General features: G+C 40.5%; 1 protein-coding gene across 10 annotated transcripts in view; it reads right to left on the bottom strand.

Annotated features, from left to right (window-relative positions):
- Positions 1-204: 204 nt before the first annotated feature.
- Positions 205-25,706, bottom strand: part of LOC119651250 (tumor protein 63) — a 53,060-nt gene continuing 27,558 nt past the window's right edge. For 5 of the 10 annotated variants that reach the window (XM_038054731.1, XM_038054735.1, XM_038054734.1 and 2 more), the window contains 8 exons: positions 22,928-22,966; positions 22,268-22,342; positions 7,309-7,365; positions 6,970-7,249; positions 6,624-6,876; positions 6,445-6,557; positions 837-1,091; positions 205-778 (listed from right to left, as the gene is read on the bottom strand). In XM_038054731.1, coding sequence (XP_037910659.1) covers positions 759-778; positions 837-1,091; positions 6,445-6,557; positions 6,624-6,876; positions 6,970-7,249; positions 7,309-7,365; positions 22,268-22,342; positions 22,928-22,966 — 1,092 coding nt within the window. In that variant the 3' untranslated portion in view covers positions 205-758. The remainder of the gene's footprint in view (positions 779-836; positions 1,092-6,444; positions 6,558-6,623; positions 6,877-6,969; positions 7,250-7,308; positions 7,366-22,267; positions 22,343-22,927; positions 22,967-25,706) is intronic. The other 5 variants (XM_038054741.1, XM_038054742.1, XM_038054737.1 and 2 more) reach the window with 1 other exon arrangement.

Genomic DNA, 25,706 nt, shown 5'->3' with positions numbered 1-25,706 from the left:
GGACTTGCAATCAACACACTTTTTGGAATGATAGCACTAAAACGGCGAATCAATTTACGTTCAAACGTTCTATTTTTTAGATAGAGAATCGAGAACGCTCACTGACACTCTTATCATCAGCTCACAAATGGACTTTTTCATTTCATTTAAGTAGCTACCGTTTCAATTTTTTTCCTATTCTGAGAAAACAGAAGAAATATACAATTGAAATTTAAAAATTAGATTATATTATCATTTTTTTTACACTCTTGTGTACTATCACGTGGGTTCGGAAGTTGTCTTGGAAAAAACATATTTGAGACGAAATAAAATTTATCCAACATACATATTGACGTAATTTCACTGATAACGAAAGCACCGGGCAATGTTTTTACTCTTAAATATAAACATATTACTTAACTATAAGTATGTGTAAGTGTCAGGTTTACGTGTGAATCAACACTTGGTTTTTTTTTTGAAAAAAGAAAAGAACCATTGGGAATCGTTGGGAATAATCATTCAGTAGCTAATTGAATGACAAAAGGAGACGTTTGTTAGCGGATAAAAGGAAAGAATGAAACCCATATAATAACCAGGTTGCCACTAGCCGTTTAACTTCACAGTAAACTTGACATATAAAGAGAATCTATATTATTTTGAACATTTTGGGAAAATTGCTTGGATAATAAAAACGAAAAATTCGTTACGAAAAGGATAATTTCAAGACAATTTGATTTTATGTAGCAACAAGCTGTTTAGTTCTTCCACACTGGACAGGTTCATTGCCCTCCTCTTTTGGCTGAAATAATAATGGAAATATAGAAGTGATAATCGTAGAAAACCATCTCCATGCGTACCTAGCACTTTGCTTTTTAAGTCCTTAAAATACCTATTGTATTTGTTACTATTTGGGTCCAACGCCATACGTTGTGTAATCATTGCAAAACAGTAGTTGTAAACATCATCCATAAATTCTTTATCTGGAACCGCTATCTCCATTCGAATTTCTTCGTCATTAGCCTGCTCCACTTCTGATGTAGGCGAATCATGTGAAATGTCCTCTGGCTCCTCTTTAATTTTCTTCGACAGTCTCTTTCCGGGCGGCAGATTTGCTGTAAGTAAGAAAAATCATAGAAATGTTTATATTTATATGATGAAACAAGTCGCGAAACCGGAAGCTGAACGCTTCAGGTATGAAAGGTTTTGTATATTTCTTTCATAAAGACATTTGAGTGTGCATTGTCCCTTTAGTACCTAGCACGTAATATATGCATTTGCGGTTTGATAAGAGAGAACATTGCTTTTTCTTTTTTTTTCCACGAACCCCCGATGGAAGGGATCAACCTGTAAGTTCAACGACCTTTTTCTGACTGGTCCCATCGCTGTTGCCATCTGCTTACGGATCTCTCCCTTTCGGTTTTTTTCACCTGAGATAAGGGAGAGATGGCCACGGTGTTATAAATGTTCATAATTTCGGTTGCCAGGATGTCAATCGGCATCATTCCCGAGATGGCGAACACTGCATCGTCTGAGACGGTCCTGAAGGCAGGATACACCCTTAAGGATGTTCTTCTGTAAACCGTACTCAGTTTATGTGTATTGCCTAAAACCTGCAGTGCATTTCCCCAAACTGGGACTGCATACAGCATAATAGAGCTCACCACCCTGGCTATGAGCAGGCTGCCAGTATGCCGCGGTCCTACGTTCGACATCATTCTTGAAAGAACCATACTCGTGGGGGATGCTCTTTTACAAGTATCCTCTGTGTGCTGCTTTATATGAAAGTGTTTGTTTACAAGCCAATTAGTATCGAGCCGTCACAGTATTTTTTGCCATGGAAAAAATCAAGTATCGTGCAATGATTGAATTTTTATTTATGGAAGGTTTAAAAACAAAGGAAATTCATGACCGAATGTTGAAAGTGTATAAGGACTCTTTGCATTCAATTAGTATACTATAAAGATTATTGCTAAATTTAGATGTGGTCGTACAAGCCTTGAAGACAGCAATACCAGAAATGGTAGAAAAAATGCAGGATATCGTGTTGAAAATCGCTGAGTGACTGAAAGAAATTTAATAGAAGCCCTAGGCGTCTTATTGGGCAGTACAAGCAATATTTTGACTGAAGTATAAGGTTTCAGAAAACTGTGGGCACAATGAATGCCGCATTCGCTAACAATGGAAGAAAAACACATTCGAATGCGACATTCCCAGTAACATTTAGAGCGTTTTCGAAGGGATAAAGTGGATTTGTGGGTCATTCATATGGATGAGACTTGTGTCTATCACCATGATCCTGAATTTTGACAATGGTTAAAATCTATGAAATCAAGTTCGGATTGTTAAAACATCCACCGTATTCCCCATATGTTCCCAGTCCTAAAAAAATCATGCAAGGAAAGCTTTTTTCGTCAAATGATGAGATCATAGCAGCTGTGAAAGTGTATTTTTCAGCCCTTCCAGATTTTCACAGGGATGGAATTCATAAATTAGAATTTCGTTGGACTAACCGAACAATAAAGTGTATTTCAAACCATCAAATTGGGGTTTTCTTATCGCACCGCAAAACTTATTGAACAACCTAATATTAAGTGAGAATATCCACATTCAGATGATATTGACATTCAAAGTCTTGAGTTTGCAAAGAAGCAATAACTTTGACCTATTATAACTTCGTTAATAATAGTGCGATTTCCACCAAAATTGGTAGGATCATGCTCTTGCTATAATGATTTTAAGGGAGGTTTTGCAGTCAATTACTAAAAATTATAGTAAAATACTATTTTTAATTTTATTTGAACAGACATCGGCATGGATGATATTTGGGAGCCTAGACACCATATAGCTTCCTGATTTCTCTGATTTTTCGGTTGGGTAATTTCTGAGAATGGGTCCGTTAAAGAAACGGCTTCGGAAAGTGCTAATCAAGACCTTTCATTTGATACCCACCTCACAAGACTACATTTGGTGAAAAAAAAAATAAAATAAAATTGACACCCCCCTTAAATTCGACATAGAATTATGTAACTCACTGTATGCGTGAGCGTTCACAATTCCCACCTCTCCACAAAATTTTCTGTGAATCGCTAAAACCGTCTCCTAGAAAAATGGTTGTGATGGACAGACAGACAGACAGTAAACCGATTTTAATAACGTTTTTGTTTTACACAAAACCTTAAAAAAAAAGGATCTAGAGTCTGAGGGTTGTTGATGTAAACCCGCGGGGGCCAGTGCAAATCACTAAAACGAGAGACCCGGAAATGCTTCCTTCGGAATATCGGTCGTGGCTCGAGCAGTGTGTGCCATTGCACCGTCCTATTGGAACCACATGTTCTCCAGTCCCAATTCATAAATAAATAATAAATAGCAGACGACGCAGTAACTTTGAGTGGGTGACTCTCGGACTTTTGGTGCCCCAGAAATGATGATTAACCGCTAAGATGGAAATGAGCCCCATCGTTCGTGATAATTTTCGAAGAAAAATCGTGCTCGTCTCCGTTGAGATTCAGGATGGCTTGAGCGCAGGTTTGGCGTTTGGCGGTCAACAGCTAACAGCTGATACACTGTCTGCACTTTGTAAGGGAATTTCAAAAATCATCGGCCTACTCCGCCACGGAGAACACCGATGGTGACAACTGCCAATCGAATTAACAACATTCGAAATAAATGATAACCCCGCTGCACCACAGGAACATCTTCAAATCTTCCAAAATTCTGCTTAGGGACCGCCATCTAATGCATGGCACGTCGCTTGGTCAATGTTCCGGGCTCCTCTTCAACACCTTGGGTAATAGCAGCGATATTCTCAGCAAAACGGCTGCTTCGGGGCCGGCCAGCCCTGAGAACATCTCGTGTTGTCCCAGTCTCTTCAAGGCGAGTGGCCGAGCGCCGCAGTGTTTGTCTAGTTGGTGTCGGACGCCCAGAAAATCTGCGATAAAATTAACGCTGCGCCAACACAACCGATGAATTGTTGTGCAAAAAATGGAAACAATTATTCCGCATTCTTCCGGAGTAAACCGATTCATGGCTTCTCGATTTGTATTTTGCATTTGTTTACTTCACAAATGTCAAAACCGGGTTGACCATCGGCACCATTTGCAAAAGTTATAGCGTTTTCTAATAGAGTGATTACTTTTTCCCCACCTTGTAGTTAAACTTAATTGGGAGTAAGTCTTTTCGGCGGTAACATGAAAAGCAGCGACATTGCTCGATGTTCATGGTTTGCAGCTCAAATGACACTGGGCATAGCATAGCATTGGTTACCTTTTTCAATATTGTTTCGTCCGTCTTTAACGTCACATGAGCTGGCTGTGGTGCTTAGAGTTATGGTGGATTGGGTAGCCAGTCCTGGTTTTGCGACTACCGTTGAAGTTTCGAACAGTCCTTATATCCTACACTGGTATACCTCGACTTATAACACTCGAAAAATTAAGGAGCATGCTTCCAGGTAACAAGTTTTTGCTTCGACTAATCACACAATTTTTAGCACTATGTGATACATATTTTTAATTCTACACTTTTTTTTAACAGAAAAAGGATCAAAACCCCACATAGCAATATGGATAAAGGATACAGGTCCTCTAAAAAGAAGAGGCATAATTTAAAAACGCAGGGTGCTTGCTTCATCTATTCTGGCTGAGGTTGCTTAGTTGTTGGCATCGTTTGGGTGCTTTAAAAGTTTGCTTAATCGTCGCTTCAAGGAAGACGATGGTCGCTCAAAGCCCCCGGATTAGATCCTGCTGAGACGTGCTTCGTAAAAGTGCCTTATCAAGTTTCCTCATGAGGCGCGAATTTTGCTCCTTCATTAGAGCTAGCAACTTCTGGATCGTTGTGGGTTCATATAGAATTTTACCGGAGTCCCGTGACGACTCAGAATCATTGTCCGTTACGACCACTGACTCCGATTTATATTCGAAGTTAGGTACTTCAAGTGGGAGATACCGCAACCCTTTTGCTGATCATTACCTTGGATGCGCTCTCCGCTGAGGGCGAACTCATTCTGTGTGCTGTCCTTTTAGCGTTCACTGTTACCGAGCGGCACACCCCTGTCACTTTTTCTAGTTTGGTTGTTTATCGTCATTTGTATGGACGAATCCATTTTACAATCACTATTTGAAAACTTACTTTCGCTCTGCACCCTTACCTTTGCTGGAAGTCCTAAGAGGAAAAATTTACCCACAGAATTCGTTCAATTTGATTTGTAATGCTGACGACACGATACAGCACACTCGGTGGTAACGCATAGACTGAATGCAGATCTTTTCCTAGCGTCTCAGCAAAACTGATCTCGAGCAACTTGTTCAAAAATGAATTGATCGCCTCATGCAACACGGTCTCAGACTGAATCTAAATAAAACAGAAATTTTGACGACTGATCCCAATGAAACAGGCAGCATCACTGTCACTGGCACTGAGCTACATAGAACTGAATGATCTGAATATCTCGGATCAACTCTATCAGCCAGTGCGTTATGAAATTAATTTACGCATCAGCGCGACTTGAATGAAGTGTCGTGGGAAATAGTCAAGGATGGGTTGATTAGTAGGCTTTGTGGGTGTATCGGGTAAGATCATTTAAATCTAATTTAATAGATACTAGCTCTGAATTCAATTAACATCAACTGCTCTATCGCCCCAGATGTGCTTCGAATTGAAATTGCCACCGAATTGAAATGAGGTGCAAGAGATGGCCCGTGACCCTTGAGAAGTTTCATTTGATGTAGATAGAAACTACCAATATCTTTCTATTATCGGTAATTATAACTAATATCTCTGCAGTAGAAGAAGTTAGCATAATCGTCCTTTCTAACTGACAGGGCGTGATAACAACACTTTTCCGTTAAATGAAGTTTTAATTACGGGTGCTCCGTGGAGAGTTCAGACGTGATATCTTCAGCGCACCTTTTTTGGAGACCTCAGACCAGTTAGTGATTAGAGCAAAAAACGTGAATATGGAAGATTTTGTGAATGCTTTTTATGTAAGAATATTTTGTTATTTCATAAATCGATTTCAGACTACTGGGTCTGTCCTCTTCTTATATACTTAAAAATCAACTTCCAAATTTTATTGAATCTGTTCCTATTAATATTCAATTGAGGAACATATTATTCCAACTGAAATAATAATAATAATCAGCGCGATAATTTAAGACTTAAATCTTAAAGTGTGTTAGAGCACTTTATTCAAGAAAGTAACTGTATGCCACAAGACCACAGTATACCGTAGGGGACCTGATCGGCATTGCGTTCCCCGTGCTTATTGTCCGGATTTGACTTAGATAGTCATTCAGAGCTTCTCCCACCAATGAGATTTGAACTAGGACCTTCCACTGCTATATCTCAGCCCTTTGATCATTAATCCCTCCAACTGAGATATGATAGAGTTTAATATCTTAGAATGTTCGGGTTATACTTGTGTTAAATGTTTACTTCTTAGTGTCACTTAATTGAATAGTTTTTACATACCTTCGTCTGAGCTCCTTTTTAATTCATTGCATTTTGATTCCTCCTTTTCCTTATCTCGCTTTGGGCAGCTACAGATTTTCACACTTAAAAAGCGTTTACCAAGCACGACCCCGCTGCACAGATTGAAATACAGTATTAAAAATAAATAAAATCTATAACATTGAATAATGCATACTTACTCCTTATTTTCAAGAAAGAAAATAACAGCAGTTGGCCGTCTACCGATGCAAGAATTTTGGCATAAAAATTTCAATGCAATAGATTGCTTAGTAATATTTTTATCATCCGGTGCCACTGGACTGAGAGGAATAAGCACAGCCAGTCGCTCGTTAACATTCTTGCCTGCGGCACTTCCAACATATTTAGCATGTGGATTAACACAACGAACCACGGATTCAATGTAAGCTTCTCCAAAATTATGTGATTCAGTAGCTATTTCATGGAGAAAATTAAGCAGATCATATGAATTGTGAATTGCGGAAAGATGGTGTTATTAAAAACAGAAACATTTAAAATACACAATACCTGCGTCCATTCCACTGGCCTTATGATTATTACAGCGCTTAACTGGCATACCGATATCATCTTGGAAAACCATCATTACTCGGAGACTTGCTGGTTCAGTTTCAGTTTTTGCAATGAACAAATATTGAACTTGTAAGTAAATAGTTTGGTCCATCCGAATGTAAACTTTCTTCATTTTCTCGGAATAGTACCAAGAGCTTTTCCCACCATTTGTTGTCTTTAATTCAATTTTAAAGTCTAATTTGGCTTGATCATGCTCTTCTAAATTCGGGAATGTATGCTAAAAACAAAATTCCCTAAATTAAATATTTGATGTTTAAATATAAATGACAAACTTACCTGTTGATTCAATGCATCTTGCTGAGGAATATCTCCAATACTACTTTGCCAGAAATACTGCAAAATATCCGAGAATTATTCAAGTTGAATTTGATTTGAAAAAAATTAGAAATTAAAAATTTTGAGAATGCCTGGTAGAAGGTTTTTGTCCAAAAATTAAATTGTATATAAAGTAAAATAAGCCAAAACAATCAGAATGCGGGGAGCTAGACGCGTTGGGTATAAAGGTTTTGTGTTCATCTTGTGTGAGAAATTTCCTATGCCCGTTTTCCCTCCCTTAACCCAGTGGAAAATGATACCACCCTCTGTATGTGAAGGGATTCACAGTAGAGATGTCTTATCTTAGTAGGCAATATGATATCACATCACTTGTTGAAAAAAGTGATATTATACAATGTAAACATCACCTTTCATTACGAAAAAAACAAACGGCATTACCCCGCATTGCTTTGCTCTGAATTGTGTAGACAGAACGGGCATTAATTATGTATATTGTAAGCGTGAGCCTTTAGTCAATGCCAAGTAAAGAATAAGCAATCACTTGGGAAATGGATGCGGTAATAATAGCAATCAACATAGATCCTGGAGATGAAGCATCAACAAATGATCTTCACAATCACCGGAAGAAAGTTATTATTGATACGGTCACAAACGTACTTGGCCCCAGCCGCAAAAAAGGTTGAAACGGCTGGTTCGACGGTGAATGTAAGCTAGTAACGGAACGGAAGAATGTCGCACACCTGGTAATGCTGCATTCTCAAGGAACGCGGGAGCGAGAAGCGACTTCACAGACGGAAAAACAATGCCTGGGAGAACCAACAAGTCTGTGAAGTCGAAAAGTACAGAGAGCAACCACATCAGGTGCGGAACTTTTACAAACAAGTCAGCTGGATGAAGCCTTATATACCTCGGGAAATTTGATTTGGAGCGATGGGTTGAATATTTTGATGAACTGCTCAACAACCAAAATATCGGCGATTTGGAGGTCCCGCCAACTGAAGACAACACATGCTGCCACCACTAAACATGGAAGTCATCGGCTTAGAAATCATACGTCGCCAGGAGCCGATGTAATTACAGCCGAATTGGTTAAATATGGAGGCGACCAATTATACTAAGCCGTCCATCAACTTATACTCAATGTGTGGGACAGCGAATCAAAGCCTGACGACTGGCAATGGGGCATTATCTGTCCCATACATGAAAAGGAAGATATATAGTAAAGGCCTCACTCCAGACCAGATATAGTAAAAGGCCTCACTCCAGACAAACAGATCAGATTCTTTCTGTGCGGCAAATGATGGAAAAACTGTTGGAATATGGATCATCTTTTCATCGCCTTTAAGGTCGCCTATGATGGCATAGCCAAGGTAAAACTGTACACGATCATGAGCGAATTCGGTATCCCGATGAAATTGATAAGACTCACTAGACTGACCCTGACCAATGTTCGAGGCCAGAGAAAAGCAAAAGGATCAATATCGAGACCATTCAACATCAACAACAGTCTAACACAAGGGGATGCCCTATCATGCATCCTCTTTAACCTTTCCTTGGAAAATGCGATCCGTGATGTTGAGGAAAATACGATTAGCATGATCCTCTTTAAGTCCACCCAACTAATGGCCTATGCTGACGATAAAGACATCACGGGAAGAACAACCCGACACGTACAAACTGCCTTCATCCAGATTAAGCAGGCGGCGCGAGAACTTGGGCTGCACATCAATGAAGGCAAGACGAAGTGTATGGTGGCAACGTCAGCGCCAAAAACTAACCAACCTATAATACATCAAATCGCACTGGTCAAACGAGAAGAATGAAGATAGGAGACTACAACTTCGAGACCATTGATAATTTTTAAGGTTTTGTGTGAAACAAAACCTTATTAGAATCGAGACGGTGTCTGTCTGTCCGTCCGTCTGTCTGTCTATCTGTCTGTCACACCCGATTTATTCGGAAACGGCTAGACCGATTGTCACGAAAATTGGTGAGAGTATGTAATCTGGTGTTCCCTTTACATGCAGTATGTGGCGCCATCTTGTATTGAGTTTAAGGGGGGGGCTCCCCATACATGTGAATGGAGGGTGCAAATTTTTTTTTCACAGAATGTAGCCATGTGGGGTATCAAATGAAAGGTCTTAATTAGTACTTTTCGAAACTGGTTCAATATTTGATATTGGGTGAAACATAGGGGAGTGAGGGCTCAAGATATGACCCCCAAAAAGTGTAACAGGTCTCGTTTTCAGAACCTAGCCAACCGAAAAATCTGAAAAAAATCACAGTGGTGCATCTCTAATCTAGGCCTCAAAATATATCCGGTTGCGATATTTGCGCAAATAAAGTTAATAATAGTATATTTCCACATTTTTGGAAATATACCCGGAACCCCCCTTATGTTCATTCCCGGAGTACAAAATTTGGTATGCGTGTAATGAAGAACATAATGCACAGTTTGGTCAAGTTTGAAGAAAATCCAACTATTATTAACAATGAGTTCTTATGGATGGGAGCGGAAAGGATTATTTTGTTTTAGTTTTTAGTCATTTGTATATGAATATCAATTACTCCAACCAGACATGTGTGTATGTAGGTATATAGTATATGCGTGCTAATGAACTTTGCGGGTAGTGCCTAATTCAGATAGATATAAGAAGTAAATCGGAAAGATGGGTACGATCAATTGATATACGTGCACATATATGTACACAGTATTTGGAAATAGGCAGTTTGTTTGTTTAGGATGAGCGTAATATCTATGGTTGTAATATGTACGTATGTCTCGTAGTTTGGAAAAATATGAAGGATTATGTTGGATTTTTAGCTATATACGGATAGAAAAATGTGCGTTGAAATTTCTTACATAAGATGAACACAAAACCTTTATACCCGAAGCGCGAGCTTCCGGTATTCCGACTTGTTCCTATCTAGTGTCGGGAATCACAACCGATAATAGCTACGACGATGAAATCCGCGTACGGTTGTTGGCAACCAACAGAGCCTATTCTAGCTTACAAAAACTTTTCCGCTCGAAACGTACCACCATAGGGTCAAAGCTCTTACTATACAAGAAAATGATCTTGCCAGTACTTATGTATTCCTCGGAGACTTGGGTTCTTAGCAAGAAAAGTTGGAAACTCTTGGCCGCGTTTGACAGAAGAATCCTTCGAAGACTTTTTGGTTCCTATGATGGTGGACGATTCCGTAGCCTAAATAACGACGAAATCTATGATACGACACCGGTTGTAGATAAAATTCGGCTCAATAGGTTGCGGTGGGGAAAAGGATGATCCAGTCCGAAAAGTCTATAAGGTCAATATCTATGGCAGAAAAAGAAGACGAGGCAGACTGTTCTAGATGGAAGGATGGCGTAGGCCAGAACGCCAGACAGTTATTAGGGATATCGAATTGGTGGACTTCGGCGCAAAACCGGGATGTTTGGAGTTTCCTTATTAAGGCAGGCCTAGACCAGATACCGGTTGTTGCGCCGTTGATGATGATGTTGCCGTTGTTTATTATGGCTTACTCAAGCATATGCTTACATCATATATAAATCCATGTATTATTCGCAATGGGCAATATGTATATTTAATATTTTAGAGCACCCCATGTGAGAGAGTAATTCCTTTTTCATATAAAAGTAAACCAGTTAGAATTTAATTTACTGTTAACTTTCTATGTCAACCTGATCAATTGGTTTCCCTTCATATTTTACCAAGCTTAGGACTGTCAATCTAACATGCTAAAACAGTATAATGTGAAAATTGGCATATTTAAAAATCTAATGACTATTTTCACTACTACACTACTTCACTATCACACATGAATTCTCCCATGAAATTAATATTTTACCATTGAACAAATTCTAAAACCAAAAGTAAAAGGATAGTCGACAAATAGAGTGAATAGTGAAACTAAAGTAAGATTTTTTTCGGATGTATTTAAACTTGGTTCCTTATTATTTCTACCATTACATGCCATATTACGCAAATGCCAATAGAAATGGCCAGAACTAATAGAAATTACGGATAGATTATACATATGTACTATAAACAAGAATTATACCTTACATAAGAAACGTAAGTGCAAAAGATAAGACCCTCACAACTTTTGAGAAGCACATATCATAAAAGGCAAACACTGCCTTGTCTAACTCTACGTTTGGTCTAGTACCAGCATCATACACAATCAGCAGCCCAACGATAATATTACGGATTAATTTCGCTTAAGCAAAGAATCTGCATACACGAATTCACTTGCACACGAAATAATTTCTCTAGCGGAAAGGTAATGGGGTGATGTTGTAATGTTGGTGATGTTTTGTTTCCGCTCGTTGATGGTAATATGATATTACACTTTAAGGTGATATCAATTTGGTAATATTTCATACATCACCTACCCATCTCTAGTTCACAGACCTCACGTCCTTAGCAAATTCCATGACAATTAATGCAGCCGTTTCCAAGTAAATTGGGGTGACAAATAAAGAGACAGACATTGAATCGATTCTAGTAAGGTTTTTTTTCACACAATACCTTAAAAACCAAGTATTGAAATACAACAGAATAGCTTGGAGGCGCCCGTTTGAAAAGTTACGTGATGGTATTATGTAATAATTTCTGGGATTCAGAAGCACCTCCATATATATAAAAGAGGTGTGTGCATTTAGAATATCAAATGAAAAGTTTCGATTTCTAAATCAGATCTTAGTTTGGAAGCCGATTGCGGGACTGAGGGGTCATAGATGGGGTCACTTAAATTAATCTGCAATTCTAAGAAATCACACACCAGAAAAATCTGGTGTCATGTGGATGCCTCTATATAACATCTGGGCTCCGAAATATCCTCCATATTGATATCTGATAAAATAAAGTCAATAATAGTATATTAATATATTTTTCAAGTGTACTGCGAACCCCCCTTATCTTCGTCCTAGACCCTAATGCTAGACTAAAGGAGCCTACTGACAAGTTTGTTGTAAATCCTACTATCATTAACAAAGCTACAGTAGGTCAAAGTGGCCTCTTTTGCGTCAAATTGGTACTCCCTAAGAGATAAAATGTCAGTACCACATCGCATTGAATATTGGGTACGTTCAGCATATATTCACTACGAGCTATGTATAAATGAAACCGTTATGTATCTAAATACCTGGAGCGCCGAGCTTCCGATTTCCCGGCTTGTTTAAAACTCCAAAAGGGGCCAAATGGAAAGAATTGATGTGCAGATAGTCGGTAACTTTATCAAAAAATGAGGACCGTCCGTAACTCTCTCGAACCCCTTAGTATCGAAAGAAACCATGAACGAGAAAGTTCACGCAGACTTATAGAGTAAACTCGACGATCGAAATCATAGAGGAAGTCAACGTAAGGTATGGGACTGTCCAAACAATCTTAACAGGTGATTTGGAATTTCGAAAAGCCTCCATTCTATCAGAAAACCACAAGCGTTAATTGGAAGTTTCTCAGCGGCTGTTCGGACGATTCGAGCAAGAGGGAATTGCGTTTTGAGATAAAATCAACGCCTATGACGAAACTTGGAAGCACCATTAAACACCTGAATAAAACAGGCCAGTGGAGGAAGAACGACGAGTGGACGAACTATCACTGTTACGGACACAAATATTATACGTTTGGCCCCAATTGCAAAGAGTCGACACGACTGGTTGGCAAGATAACGGAACAGAGAAACGCTGCACACCCGGGGAGCAATCGCTTTAAGGCATTCAGTTTTATCAACAAATCGGATGAACTCGGATACGTCGACAATTAAGACCGGGTGCAGAGGGCCTATCGGCCAACCGGAAAAGGCGCGCAAGGGGCAATGGAGTCGGCGAAGAAATGGGAATCTGGCCAGGCGAGCGGAATCTCTTGATAAAGAAAGTTGATTCGAAGTTATCATTAACGTCATTTCGATCCGTACAGTTTAAGTTACATGGCGCACTAAATTAAAAGCGTCTGTTTCTTGTACCTCCAGCAAAGAAAATTAAGTGATTTCTAGATGCTTATGCTCAAAATTTGGGGCAGCGAGTCTCCGATGGCAAGCAACGAGCCATTGGCTGACCTATAAAGAAGGAAATACGGGTCAGTGCAGCAATAATATATGTATTATTACTTGCTAGGCACAATAAACCGATATGTTTAGAATATAATCGACCCACACTAAAGAGGTTTTAGACAGTACACCTTGAGGAAAATCTTTTAAAAAATTTCTAGCCCTTTCACGAGGATTATCGACTCCGTACCCTATATAAGGGGGAGATTTATAAATGATATTATGGCCAGTTGATTGTCAATGGAATCCAACTCAAAAGGCTGCGGGGGGCGGCCACCCAAAGCTGTATTCATACTTAGCATGTACCGCATATACCCAGTAGAAAAGCGGTCACAGCACAGCCAAAAAAATGTAGTGGACATATACGCAAAACCATTCATACAAAATTATTCGTATTGGCATCATGAAAGAAGAAAAAACCCTAAACTGATTAAATCAATGCTTCGATAACCACTTTCAATACGAAACCTAAATTTTAGTATGCAAATTTAATACGAAAACAATTTCAACTATTGCCACAAACATGCACCAAGCACAGAAAAAGTATTCATCTTAACACGCCGATAAAATAGTCGACGAATCTACGTACTGACATGAATGGAGCTTAATCCGTATTGATGGGCATGATCCAGCCCAGAAAGGCTGTAGTGAAGAGGTGGCAGACCCTGCCTCAGAAAGAGCGATACTTAGGACGCCAGAGAGCTGTTACGAGAAATCGAATTGGTAAACCTCGGTGAAAACCCAGGAGCTAGAAATGAGATGAAAGTTGAGCTTCGAAGATGGTGAAGAGTTCATGGAGGAAGAACACCACCCCTCACCCCCACTCCCGATCACAAAGTCAAAATGGTCACCCCCTCTCCTTGAAAACCTACGATTCCTTTAAATGGAGTTTTTGATACCATCATGGTATGGTTCTTCAGAGGGGCCCGCTCACTTCTCCCTCCAAGCCGGTGGAGGCCATTCCAAAGAAATTAATAGCGTGGTATCTTGTCGTCATCGGTAGCGTTGTTGAAGATGCCTTGTATGAAGGACGAGAACGACTTCTTTCCCCAAGCATTTCGACTACGCTGGTGACATCTGCTTGTTTTCACTCCGATTCATGGGAGACTGAGACAAGCAGAGTCGAATTGACAACGAACACCAACAAAATCGAAATTCCGAGTCATATCTGCATTAATGGGCAGAAGATCGAAAGCGTTGATGAATTTGTATATTTAAAAAGCATCGTTTTTATCGACGGTGGCGTTGAACTTGACATCGTATAAAGCGTTAACAATGCTAATTTCGCACTCGCTGTTTTGTCCAAAATCACCAATATCAAGTTAAGACTCTGCTGGGCTGCTGTATGCGAATAGTACGTGGATCGTCAATACTTGTAGAAGTCGTTTCATTGGAGTAATCTAGTATGGTGCAATTTCGAATAAAGAACTTCGTCGGCGTACAGGTCAGATACCCTTAGGCGTATTGATCAAAAAGCAGAAGCAGCAGTAAATCATCATCATACGTAAAGGGCGGCAAACCCATTCCTGACTACGGCGAATCCACCGATAAAAAAGCAAAAGCGGCAATGGATAGGTCACATGTAAAGGAAGGGCGACAAACCCATTCCTATGACGAATCCATTATCCTAAGATAACCGTCGCGTGAGCCGCGCCAGAAACACACGGTGCAGTGCAAGTTTCTCGGGAACTCCTGGAAGGAACTGAAACACATTTCAGCAATGGCACGTAGGTGTGATTGAAGGGCTATACCTCATTTATGGGTAGATGACAACCTGATATTAATAAATAAAACATAATATTGGGTTGGGCAAAAAGTAATGTCGTATTTGTGATCGAATTTTAACGCTTTATTTAACATACTTAGAATTATCTGATTTAAGTGAAATATGCGCCGTTTTGTTCACAAACTTGTTGCCATTTAGAAGGCATTATCCCCCTCTTATAACCCCCCCCCCCCCCTCCTTATTTGCAAAAAACTCAGACAGCCAATTTCCGCAACCCTTTTTTTGAGGCCAACTCAGTGGCACCAAGAGAGTTTTGCATGGACCGGAAGAGATGTTAATCACTTGGTGCCAGGTCCGAACTACACGGTAGGTGCCAGGTCCGGACTACACGGTAGGTGCGATAGGGCATCCCATCCGAGCTCCCGTAGCTTCTAGCGGGTCATCAAAGATGTGTGAGGCCGAGCGTTGTCCTGGTGGAACAGAACACCATTTCTATTGACCAATCCTCCGGTCGAGTTGCTCCCAGCAGAGGACCGAATTGAAGGTCTGGCCATAGTTGAGCAGCTCACAGTGGATGATTCCCTTCCAATCCCACCAAACACAGCAAAAATTTCCTGACCCTTAATCCGAACTTGGCGATGGTTTCGGCCGGCTCGCCGCGCTTCGACCACGATCTTTTTCGCTTGAGATTTTCGTACGTGATACACTTTTTATCACGTCACCATCCGCTTCAAAAATGAGTCGAATTCGTTCCTTTTCAGCAGTGCATCGCAGGCGTTGATTCGGTCCAAGAGATTTTTTTCCGTCAACTCGTGTGGCACGCAAACATCCAGTTTTTTTTGGAATCCAATCTTCTGCAAATGGTTCCAAACGGTTTTATGGTCCGTACCTAGTTCCTGGCCAATCGAGCGAATACTCACGTGCCGGTCTACTTGGATGATTTCGACGATTTTATCGGTTTCTGCGATGATTGACCTACCAGTCCGGGATGTATCTTCGACATCCACTATACCAGAACGAAATCGATCGAACTAACAGTGCTGTGCGAATCGTTACAGTATCGGACCCATAAATTTCACAATTTTTTTTGGCCGCCTTCGTTGCATTTTTATCTCTCAGATATTAAAAGTGTAAAATATGACAAATTTCTTCCTTGGTAGACTCCATCTTTGACGCGCTATAACTTGAGACTGAAACGTACGATCATAAAACTGTCAAAGAGGCACCTGTAGCCCAGATTGTCGTCTTCAAATCGTCGTATAGTATGACCCGATGCGATAAGTACAACATGAGATATATTTAAGAGTCGCCATCTATTGACAAAATACGACATTACTTTTTCCCCAACCTAATATTCCAAATCAAGGCGCATTACTTATTTGAAAGGTTTATGGAGGCACTTTTTATCAAACCACAAAAGACCCGGCACGATAAATTATTTCCATGGGTAACTGTGATTTGTAGGCGTGATTATAATCGACTATGTCAGAAAAGGACAGTCTAATTACTAATTATACGAGCCAATTAGATCTGGAACCACCCCATTCGTTCGATATAATCCAAGCTTATATTATCCCATAATATAAAAATATTCGAAATACTAACTCGATAATTTCCTTTTTAATTTGATTGAGATGAATATCGGGAGCACAATCAAAGCATTCAACATTGGGTGTATTTAAAACAATTTATTATCTCTATATCGAATAATGGAAAATTACGGGTCTATTCAAGCTGATTTTTTCACCCACATTAAGCACATAAATTGGAGATAACATCTCCTTTCCTATGCCATACTGTAACTACAAATACCTAAAACTAAAGGAGCCAACTCAATGATGCGACAATTAAAACTCAATTATCCCTGCAAGGAATCTTCAATTCATGTTATTTGTATCGCAGTATAGTGTAAGGCAAGGAACCATGCAGTCCCGTGAAATTTTACCAAAGTTAATCTCTTTTTCTTGTCAAGTTCTCAACATATGCGGGCTAACACCTTTTCGATATGACACAAAGTCTAAAACATTTAAAAATTCAATTTTTTCAATTATTTTTGCCTTTACTTTTGTCGTGATCTTCTCTACGGCCTATCCGGTTTTCTATAAAAATAGGATGAACAAGACGAAAACATCAATGCACGCAGCCCACAATTTGGCAGCACCATACGTGGCAATCAATGTTTCTGCAGCAATAATACTCTTCATTATTACAACCTTCGAATCGCGCAAATCAGTTGTCGTGATGAATCAAACTTTAGAAATTTTCCTGCGTTTAGGGAAGCAGCTAAAGGAGCGAACATGCATCTTAATCACAGTCAAGACATTGACCAAAGTCATTGGAATACCCGCAATCTTGGAAACTGCTTTGGTCATAAATCTTGTGGGAGTATCAAACATTGACAATATCTTCGATTTTCTTGCAGCTTTAACAATAATTGTGCCATATTTATATCGAAGTTTGGCACCAAATGTTCTTTACGGAGCAATTCTGATCAGCACCGAAATATTGAAAATATTGAATGAACAAATGCAACAAATAATGAAGAGAGTTATTTTCGTCAATAGTGGTGGTGACAGAAGTGAGCACACAGATTATTTCAAAATGGAAATATTTTGTCAAATGAGTGACCAATTGGACAAAATAGCTGAGGAATATTTTCATCTCTGTAGGATTACGAAGTCCTTGGTGAACTTGAGTGCAACTGCTCTGTTGTTTTCATTGTTTTGTGACGTTTACGTCTTAATAGTGCAATTGTTCGTAGAGTTTGTCGCAATCACTAACAGCATAATAGACAGTGAACCATACAATTTTGTTCGTGGAATGGGCGGAATGACTTATTCACTGTTTTTATTGGTTGACATTTTCCTTATAGTGAGCGAAGTGGCAGCACACGTCACAGAGGTGAGGAGTTATACTTAGTGAAACAGTGATCTTTCATTCATTTCGTATTGTTTTTGCAGTGGGGCCTATTTCTCCCGCGTTCGTTTGCCGTGTTTCTTTCTAAGACAGTTTGCACCAACAGACACCGATTCTTTAAAAATGTCCTTTTTCGCCTTTTTTGCTCGTTTATCGTTTTTCTCTCTTCTCATTCGTCTCTTGAAAATCGATTAATTTGTTGCTAAGTCCTATTTAACACCGATACCTTATTTAATTTATCTATAAATTCAGAGGTAAGTGAGACAATTTTTGTTTCAACCGTCGAAAGCATTGTCCACCACTGGCGCCAACGACGACTGAATGTTTGTATTGAAAATATCCCACAGGGAGAAGTGGATTCAAAGGAAATATGCCACTTTCCCGATCATAGGTTCAACCCGGGTGGAGAGAATAGGCTCTCAAATCACTATCCAACGTATCAAGCAATCGTTGTTTCGTCCGACTTCTGGTAACTTCCAATCAATTGTTGTTAGGCCAATCTTAGCTAACGAGCCTTCGTCAGTGCGAATTACAGGATCATACCACTGATGACAGCTATCTCACAATTTTTCGTGATGGATGCCACCGCCTATCGATCACCGATGTTTTCATTTCACATCTTTTTACACCAGTGATTCAATGTAACATATTCAGCTCCATTATCGCATTCATTGTCTATAGTAATCGGCCAGCACTCCAAACTATAGAGCGCGACGGGACAGTTGTCAAGTGCCCTTACACTTCTCAGACCGAACGATCGAATTCCCCTGCACGGATTCCCCACATCCTCACATTATCAAAAACTACTATCAAATTTTGGAATAGTTCAATTAGGATGAAACCAGTCTGGACGACAAAAAGCTGAAGTACAATTGCATAGAAACTGCTAAAGGTGAGGATCCTATCTTCATAACATATGTCTCTCGCGCCTCGGCACTCAGTATCCTTGCAAATGCTACCTTTTTAACAACGTTTTGGCGAATAATTCAAGTAGTCCCGATGTTTTAAATAAAAACCACAATAATTTCCAAAGCTTAAGTTCGAAATCGCTGATGAAGTTTTTGGTGAAAACACTCAATGCGGCGGTCAGGTATTGGCGTCACCGACTTTTAGACGATTTGGCATGTTTTTCCAAAAGTTGTTACACATTCAGGAACTAGCTACTGTATATCGGAAACATTGCATGTATCATCCGCACTGTGAGTTGGAGTTTAAGAATACACTCAAAGTCTTCCCCGCTTACCGTAAGAGACGACTAAAAAAAATTTGTAGGCTAGCAACCTGAAAATTTCGAAACTCTACTTCTACTAAAATATCAACATCGCTGATAGGGACTAACCTAATGGTAACGACTTTCGGCTATTGAAAACAGACTATGATTGGATTCTGGAATGAGCGCACCCTCTTCGGCAACGTTAGCTCACTTTTTCCACCTCGAGCCGGAATTCCCACGAGAGCTTTGGAGAGTAGTTGTCTCCCTCTCGCTACATTTGTACTGTGAAAGCCGGGTCGTAGCAGACACAACGGCAAAGCGCACCTGGCAGACTTTTGACTGCAAGATTCCAATCGGGATTAAGGAGTATGCCAATTGTGCACTGCTATGCACCAACGACGACTTCTGATATAGTGAAGGATGCTTGTGATGACATTGTAATCGTAATGGTCTATCTAAACGCCAAGATGAGCCCTAATAGTAACTTGCTCAGACATGTGATAGGCAAACACGGCCTTAGCGACTTTAACGATAATGGTGGGGGGTTTGTGAATTTCTACAACTTCCACCGCCTCATCATCAATAGCACATTGTTCGAGTGCAATAAGGTCAATAACTAACACCACACGAGCAATCAGATTGACCACTTGATCAGCAATTAATTTAGAAATTGTCTTCTGGATGTACGCAAAAAGAGAGGCGTTGACACCGGTCTCTAAAGAAATCACCATATGGTGGTCACTTACTTTCGCTTGGATGTAGCCTCGCCCCTGTGTAATGGAATATACTCTCCCAAGATGGCGAACGAGTGGGTCGCCATCAGCGCAGAATAGTAGAGAAGGAATGCGAACATCTTGGGAGATCCTGTGGGAGCTAAAGTGCATTTCCGCGTCGGGGGTAGCTCAGGGATCCATCCAAGGCCAGACCTCTGGAACGCTACCTATGACAGACTACTTAAACTCGACATGCCAAAAGAGTCGCGCCTGGTCGGCTGTACAGGTGATGTCGCAGCGCTTGTTGCTGGACGAAACTGCCGAATAGGCGCAAATCAGACTCGGCATATTGATGGGATGGGTAAGCGGATGGATGACTACTCATGGTTTCAACCTTGCACTGGAAAAAACCGAAAGTAGTCATCCTGACGTTCGGCGAGTCGATAATCAAATCAAAATCAGCGGTAAAGTACCTCGGGTTGACTCTTGACTCAAGGATGAGCTTTTTTAAGCAAATCAAAGCAACAGTGAACAAGGCTGCAGCTGGAGTTTCGGCGTTAAGTAGGCTAATGGCAAACATTGGGGGTCCTACGTCTAGCAGGCGACGTCTCCTAATGAGTTCAATGCAGTCTGTCCTGCTCTATGGCGCAGAGGTATGGGCTGACGCTCTTAACAAGGAGATATATCGTAAACGTCTCGCGCAAGTACAGAGACATACCGCACTGTCTCTGAACCGGCCGTGATGGTGATCGCGGGAGTAATCCCCGTTGCCCTTTTTGCTAAGGAGCTTCAAGCCATATACAAGCGCAAGGAAGATGAGCCAAGGGAGGTGGTTGCTCGCGAAGAACGGCAACACACCCTAGACGAGTGGCAGCTCTCGTGGCAAAATGAAATTAGAGGCAGATGGACTGCACGGCTCATCGGCAACTTAGGTGCGTGGCTGAATCGGAAGCATGGTGAGACTGACTATTTCCTTACCCAATATTTAAGTGGGCAAGGAAGTTTTCAGTCTTACCTGCAGCTCTATTTAATCACAGGGAATCTCAAAAAAATGAAGGGATGGCGGCTTTACGGTTTCTTACCAGGGCAGGGGCAAATCGTCACTCGCTGCCTCACCTCTTTCCTAGGAGCAGCGTGACCGTAACGGCTTGCAGATGTTGAGTGCTCCTTTATATAATTCGTAGAACACGACATGACTACGAATTATATTGAGCGCAAATCCGCCTTATTGACCAGAGCTGAAATATTCGTTTCTCAAAATGAATATTACAGGGAATCTCTCTCCAGACAGCACTGTCGAAGAGATGCTGAGGAATGCTGACAGGTGGAGCTGTGTTTCCCGTTATGTGCGGGCCCTTCTCGTTGCTAAGAAGATAGAGACCGGTGGAGGAGCCGGATGGCAGGGGGTTCCTTGAACTGACAGTAACCTTGCTCCTCTCCCCTCTCGTTGGTGAAAGGAATTCCCTGATTTGAACGCTTCGCAAGGCGGGAGAGTTTGGAGGCTAGCCTGAAGTAAGGTGATAAACGGTTCCAGGCTAGCTCTCTGACGATGGGGAGGTGTTTAGTTGGTAGTCCGACGACTCACCGAACCGGGAGTCCAACACTGTGTGCGTAAATGCATTCACCCCCCCCCCCCCGCATTTCCGAGCGAGCGATGGCGGAGCTTAATTTTCTTTCGTTGACATTAATGCAGTACGCCTAGTGACAAATGTAGTTGGCGGTACTTTGATCAGCGTCGGGAGAGTATCTAACCTTCAAATTGGGGGGAAACACCAATTCGAATCACTGAACTGGCTCCCATCAAATACGTGCCCGAAGCAACATAGAATAGCGATTTGCTGAAAATTGTAGCTTCATCGATAATCTAGAAGTGGACAAAAGCACATCTTGATTAGACAGCCTCTCAGACCTTAAAACTTCTTTTCGATCGTCAATTCCGATATCGGCACTCATTATTCATATCCAGTTGATATTTTTGATGCCGGACGAAAGCATCAGTTTTATTCAAGATTCCAAATTGACGTTTAACACCCTATAGCACACAAAACAGCAATTGCACTTCGAATTAGACACTTAAACATAAAAACAAGATAAATAACCCAAACAAAAAAGCATCAAAAAATAAATCCTTTCCAGAATAAAGCGAAACATCATTAAGAGTGCATTGCGCATCAGACGTTCCAAGTTGCACCTTTTAGGGTTCAAAAATCCTTTCACATCACCCAAACAGGATAACCCGTCATACTTGGAACTTTAAAGGTGATCAACGACGAACACTCCAGATGGAACGGACAAATGACCAAGCAAACAATCACTAAAAAAACCAAATTAACTTACATTTCCCCCTGGTGGTATAGGATGTGACTGCCAATCAGTATCCCGGGACTGCTCTTCGAAAACTTCGTGCCCCGCCTAAACACCATAAACAAAGGATCTAGTTACACAATCATACAAAACATTTATTCAATACATAAACAGTAGCTAAATAGAGGATTCGTAGAACTTCAGTACCCAAAAATAAATTGAGAATTTCATTTAACAGGCTCGGAAAACAGGAGAAATTCTGCATTACAATATTTCTTCTGAAATGGACCCTCGTTTAAAAGCGTCCATCGAAACATTCTCTATTGGCATTCTACAAGAAGATTATTCAATAATGCTCTACGGTTTCTTTAAAATCGATCGTGGTCTTTTTCACAAAGTAAGTAATTAAAATATTTATCTAATTACAAAAAAAAACAAAAATAAGGCAGACATACTATATAATTTTCTTTCTTTTTAGATCATTGCATTTATAACGAATTTCTTACTAATTTTGGTGCAATTCGAACTGGCAAATCGACATCAAAACAAAACTGGTTAAACTCGGCTCATCAATTACATTGAAATTTAACACAAAGTATTTAGCGAATTACTTCTGAATTCAGCTTTTCTTGTTTGTTTAATTAGCAACGAATGCAATGTTTAGAATTGATAAAAATGAAATCTGTTTCTTACCGTCATTTCTCTCGGACTCAATGTAATCAAATCCTCGGTCTGAAATAAAAAAGTAAAATGCGTTAAATAAAACATACATAAAACAACTATAATCGGTTACAGAGCGGCAACAAAAAATTGTAGGACACTGGAAAATATAAGATAATTTCCTAATCCACTGTATGCAAATGTTTGATCTTTTCCGCTAATACAACTAAACTAAGATACACTAAAGCCCGGCTGTAAAAAGAAAAGGGATGGATAATTTTAGTCTGAATGTAGGCCACCGCAGCCTCTTAGGAGTATGTGACGAAAGTCCAGGAACTTTTTCGTCTTCAAACTACTCACTGGTGAGGTTATCATCATACCTGGCAGTTACGTACAATATACACTAAAATGAAAAGGAGACATATCAAATCCGTTGTTAAGAACCGACGACTGTCGTCTGACTTTGTGGCTGGGTCGTGTTCCCCTTATAGACAGCACGGCACCGAAACCGATAATCGCGGACCGGTTATATGACCAGGAGCATAGTTGCGCTTGCTGCAGTTGTTTCGCCAGATCTTTGATGACCACTTGAGCAGGTCCGCGAAGGCAGCGAATAAAATTACCTGAGGAGACGGACCTCTTTATCGTCTGCTCCTACTACGAAATAACAATTGCGAGGGAGGAACATCTTACCGCCCCTTACTGCAGCAAAGATTTCTTGGCAAGTGCCGCAATTCGCACAATCAGGAAGCATGTTCGACTTGAAGTCATCGCGGAAATCGGTCACTAAGAGTCTATAGGGGCAGGGGCAGAGGCAATGGTATCAACAATATCACTATCAAGAATTATAATTTGGCTTTGACGATTTCGATCGCAAGGCAGAGGCGATCTCATCAGACGCTGCCTCAACGCCTCTACCGAAAGCGGCAACGGGTGGCATTTACCTCGTTTTTAAGGTTTTGTGTGAAACAAAACCTTATTAGAATCGAGACGTCTGTCTGTCTGTCTGTCACACACGATTTATTCGGAAACGGCTAGACCGATTGTCACGAAAATTGGTGAGAGTATGTAATCTGGTGTTCCCTTTACATGCAGTAAGTGGCGCCATCTTATGTTAAGTTTAAGGGGGCTTCCCATACATGTGAATGGAGGGTGCAAATTTTTTTTTCACAGAATGTAGCCATGTGGGTATCAAATGAAAGGTCTCAATTAGTACTTTTCGAAACTGGTTCAATATTTGATGTTGGGTGAAACGTAGGGGAGTCAGGGCTCAAAATATGACCCCCAAAAAGTGTATCAGGTCTCGTTGTCAGAACCTATCCAACCGAAAAATCTGAAAAAAATCGCAGTGGTGCATCTCTACGAAATCTAGGCCTCAAAATATATCCGGTTCCGATATCTGCACAAATAAAGTTAATAATAGTATATTTCCACATTTTAGAAATTTGCCCGGCACCCCCTCCCCTGTGTTCATCCCAGAAGTACAAAATGGCATGCGTGTAATGAAGAACATAATGCACAGTTAGGTCAAGTTTGAAGAAAATCCAACTATTATTAACAAAGTTATAGGGGGTGAAAATTTTTTGTGAATTTCGTGCACTCTACAACCTGCATAACGTCATCATCACATATCAATTCGTCAATACCACAACGAAATCTTATGAATTGGGTCGCAGAGAATTATTTTGTTTTAGTTTTTTAGTTATTTGTCAACCAGACATGTGTGTATGTAGGTATATTATATATGCGTGCTAATGAACTTTGCGGGTAGTACCTAATTCAAATAGATATAAGAAGTAAATCGGAAATATGGGTACGATCAATTTACATACGTGCATATATGTGTACAGTATTCGGAAATAGGCAGTTTGTTTGTTTAGAATGAGCGTTATATCTATGGCTGTAATATGTACGTATGTCTCGTAGTTTGAAAAAATATTAAGGATTATGTTGGATTTGTAGCTATATACGGATAGAAAAATGTGCGATGAAATTTCTTACATAAGATGAACACAAAACCTTTATACCCGAAGCGCGAGCTTCCGGTATTCCGACTTGTAATTGAATTCAAAACCCGCCACGAACAGAGTAGTCCGCACACCGAATAGAAGAAGTAAGTTGCTCTCAAATAAGTGCAGCCCGCCATCAAGTAGATGGTGGGCTCAGGACAACTCATCCCAAACAAAAAATGTTCTTTAATATCACTATGCCGTAATGTGAGCAAACATTTCAATACTCTCCTCAGCCTGAAATCTTGGCGAAGGTTCGGGACAAGTTTCTATGTAGGATCAATGACGAGATTGCCTCTCGACTGTCTCGACTGTATGTTGATATGTGGCGACTGCAACTACAGTCACTATGCACTGTGGTGTCATTACGGCTGTCAGGTTGGACGACCAGAAGATTCGCTTTTGGGGTTAGTTTGAGTGACGAAAGAGGTCTAGCATTAAAAAATTCGTTTGTAAGGTCGGCGCCCCTGATCAATGTGTGAGATCAGATAAAAACAGCAGAACCGCTCTCGGGGCAAGATAAGACAAGGGGATGTCGTATCATGGACCCTCTTTAATCTGGCCCTGGAAAAAGTGATCCGCGATACTGATATAAATGCAAGAGGCACTATCCTCTTCAAGTCCACCCAGCTACTGGCGAATCCTGACGATATCGACATCACGAGAAGAACAATACAAGATGGATAAAATGCCTTCATCTAGACCGAACAAGCTGCACATTAATAAAAGCAAAACGAAATATATAGCGGCAACGTCAGCACCAAAAACGAAAGAGGCAACAATGTTAAATAGCACTGTTTAAA

This window comes from Hermetia illucens, chromosome 3, assembly GCF_905115235.1.
Source record: "Hermetia illucens chromosome 3, iHerIll2.2.curated.20191125, whole genome shotgun sequence".
Taxonomy (NCBI): Eukaryota; Metazoa; Arthropoda; class Insecta; order Diptera; family Stratiomyidae; genus Hermetia; species Hermetia illucens.
This window is presented reverse-complemented; position numbering and strand designations above follow the sequence as displayed.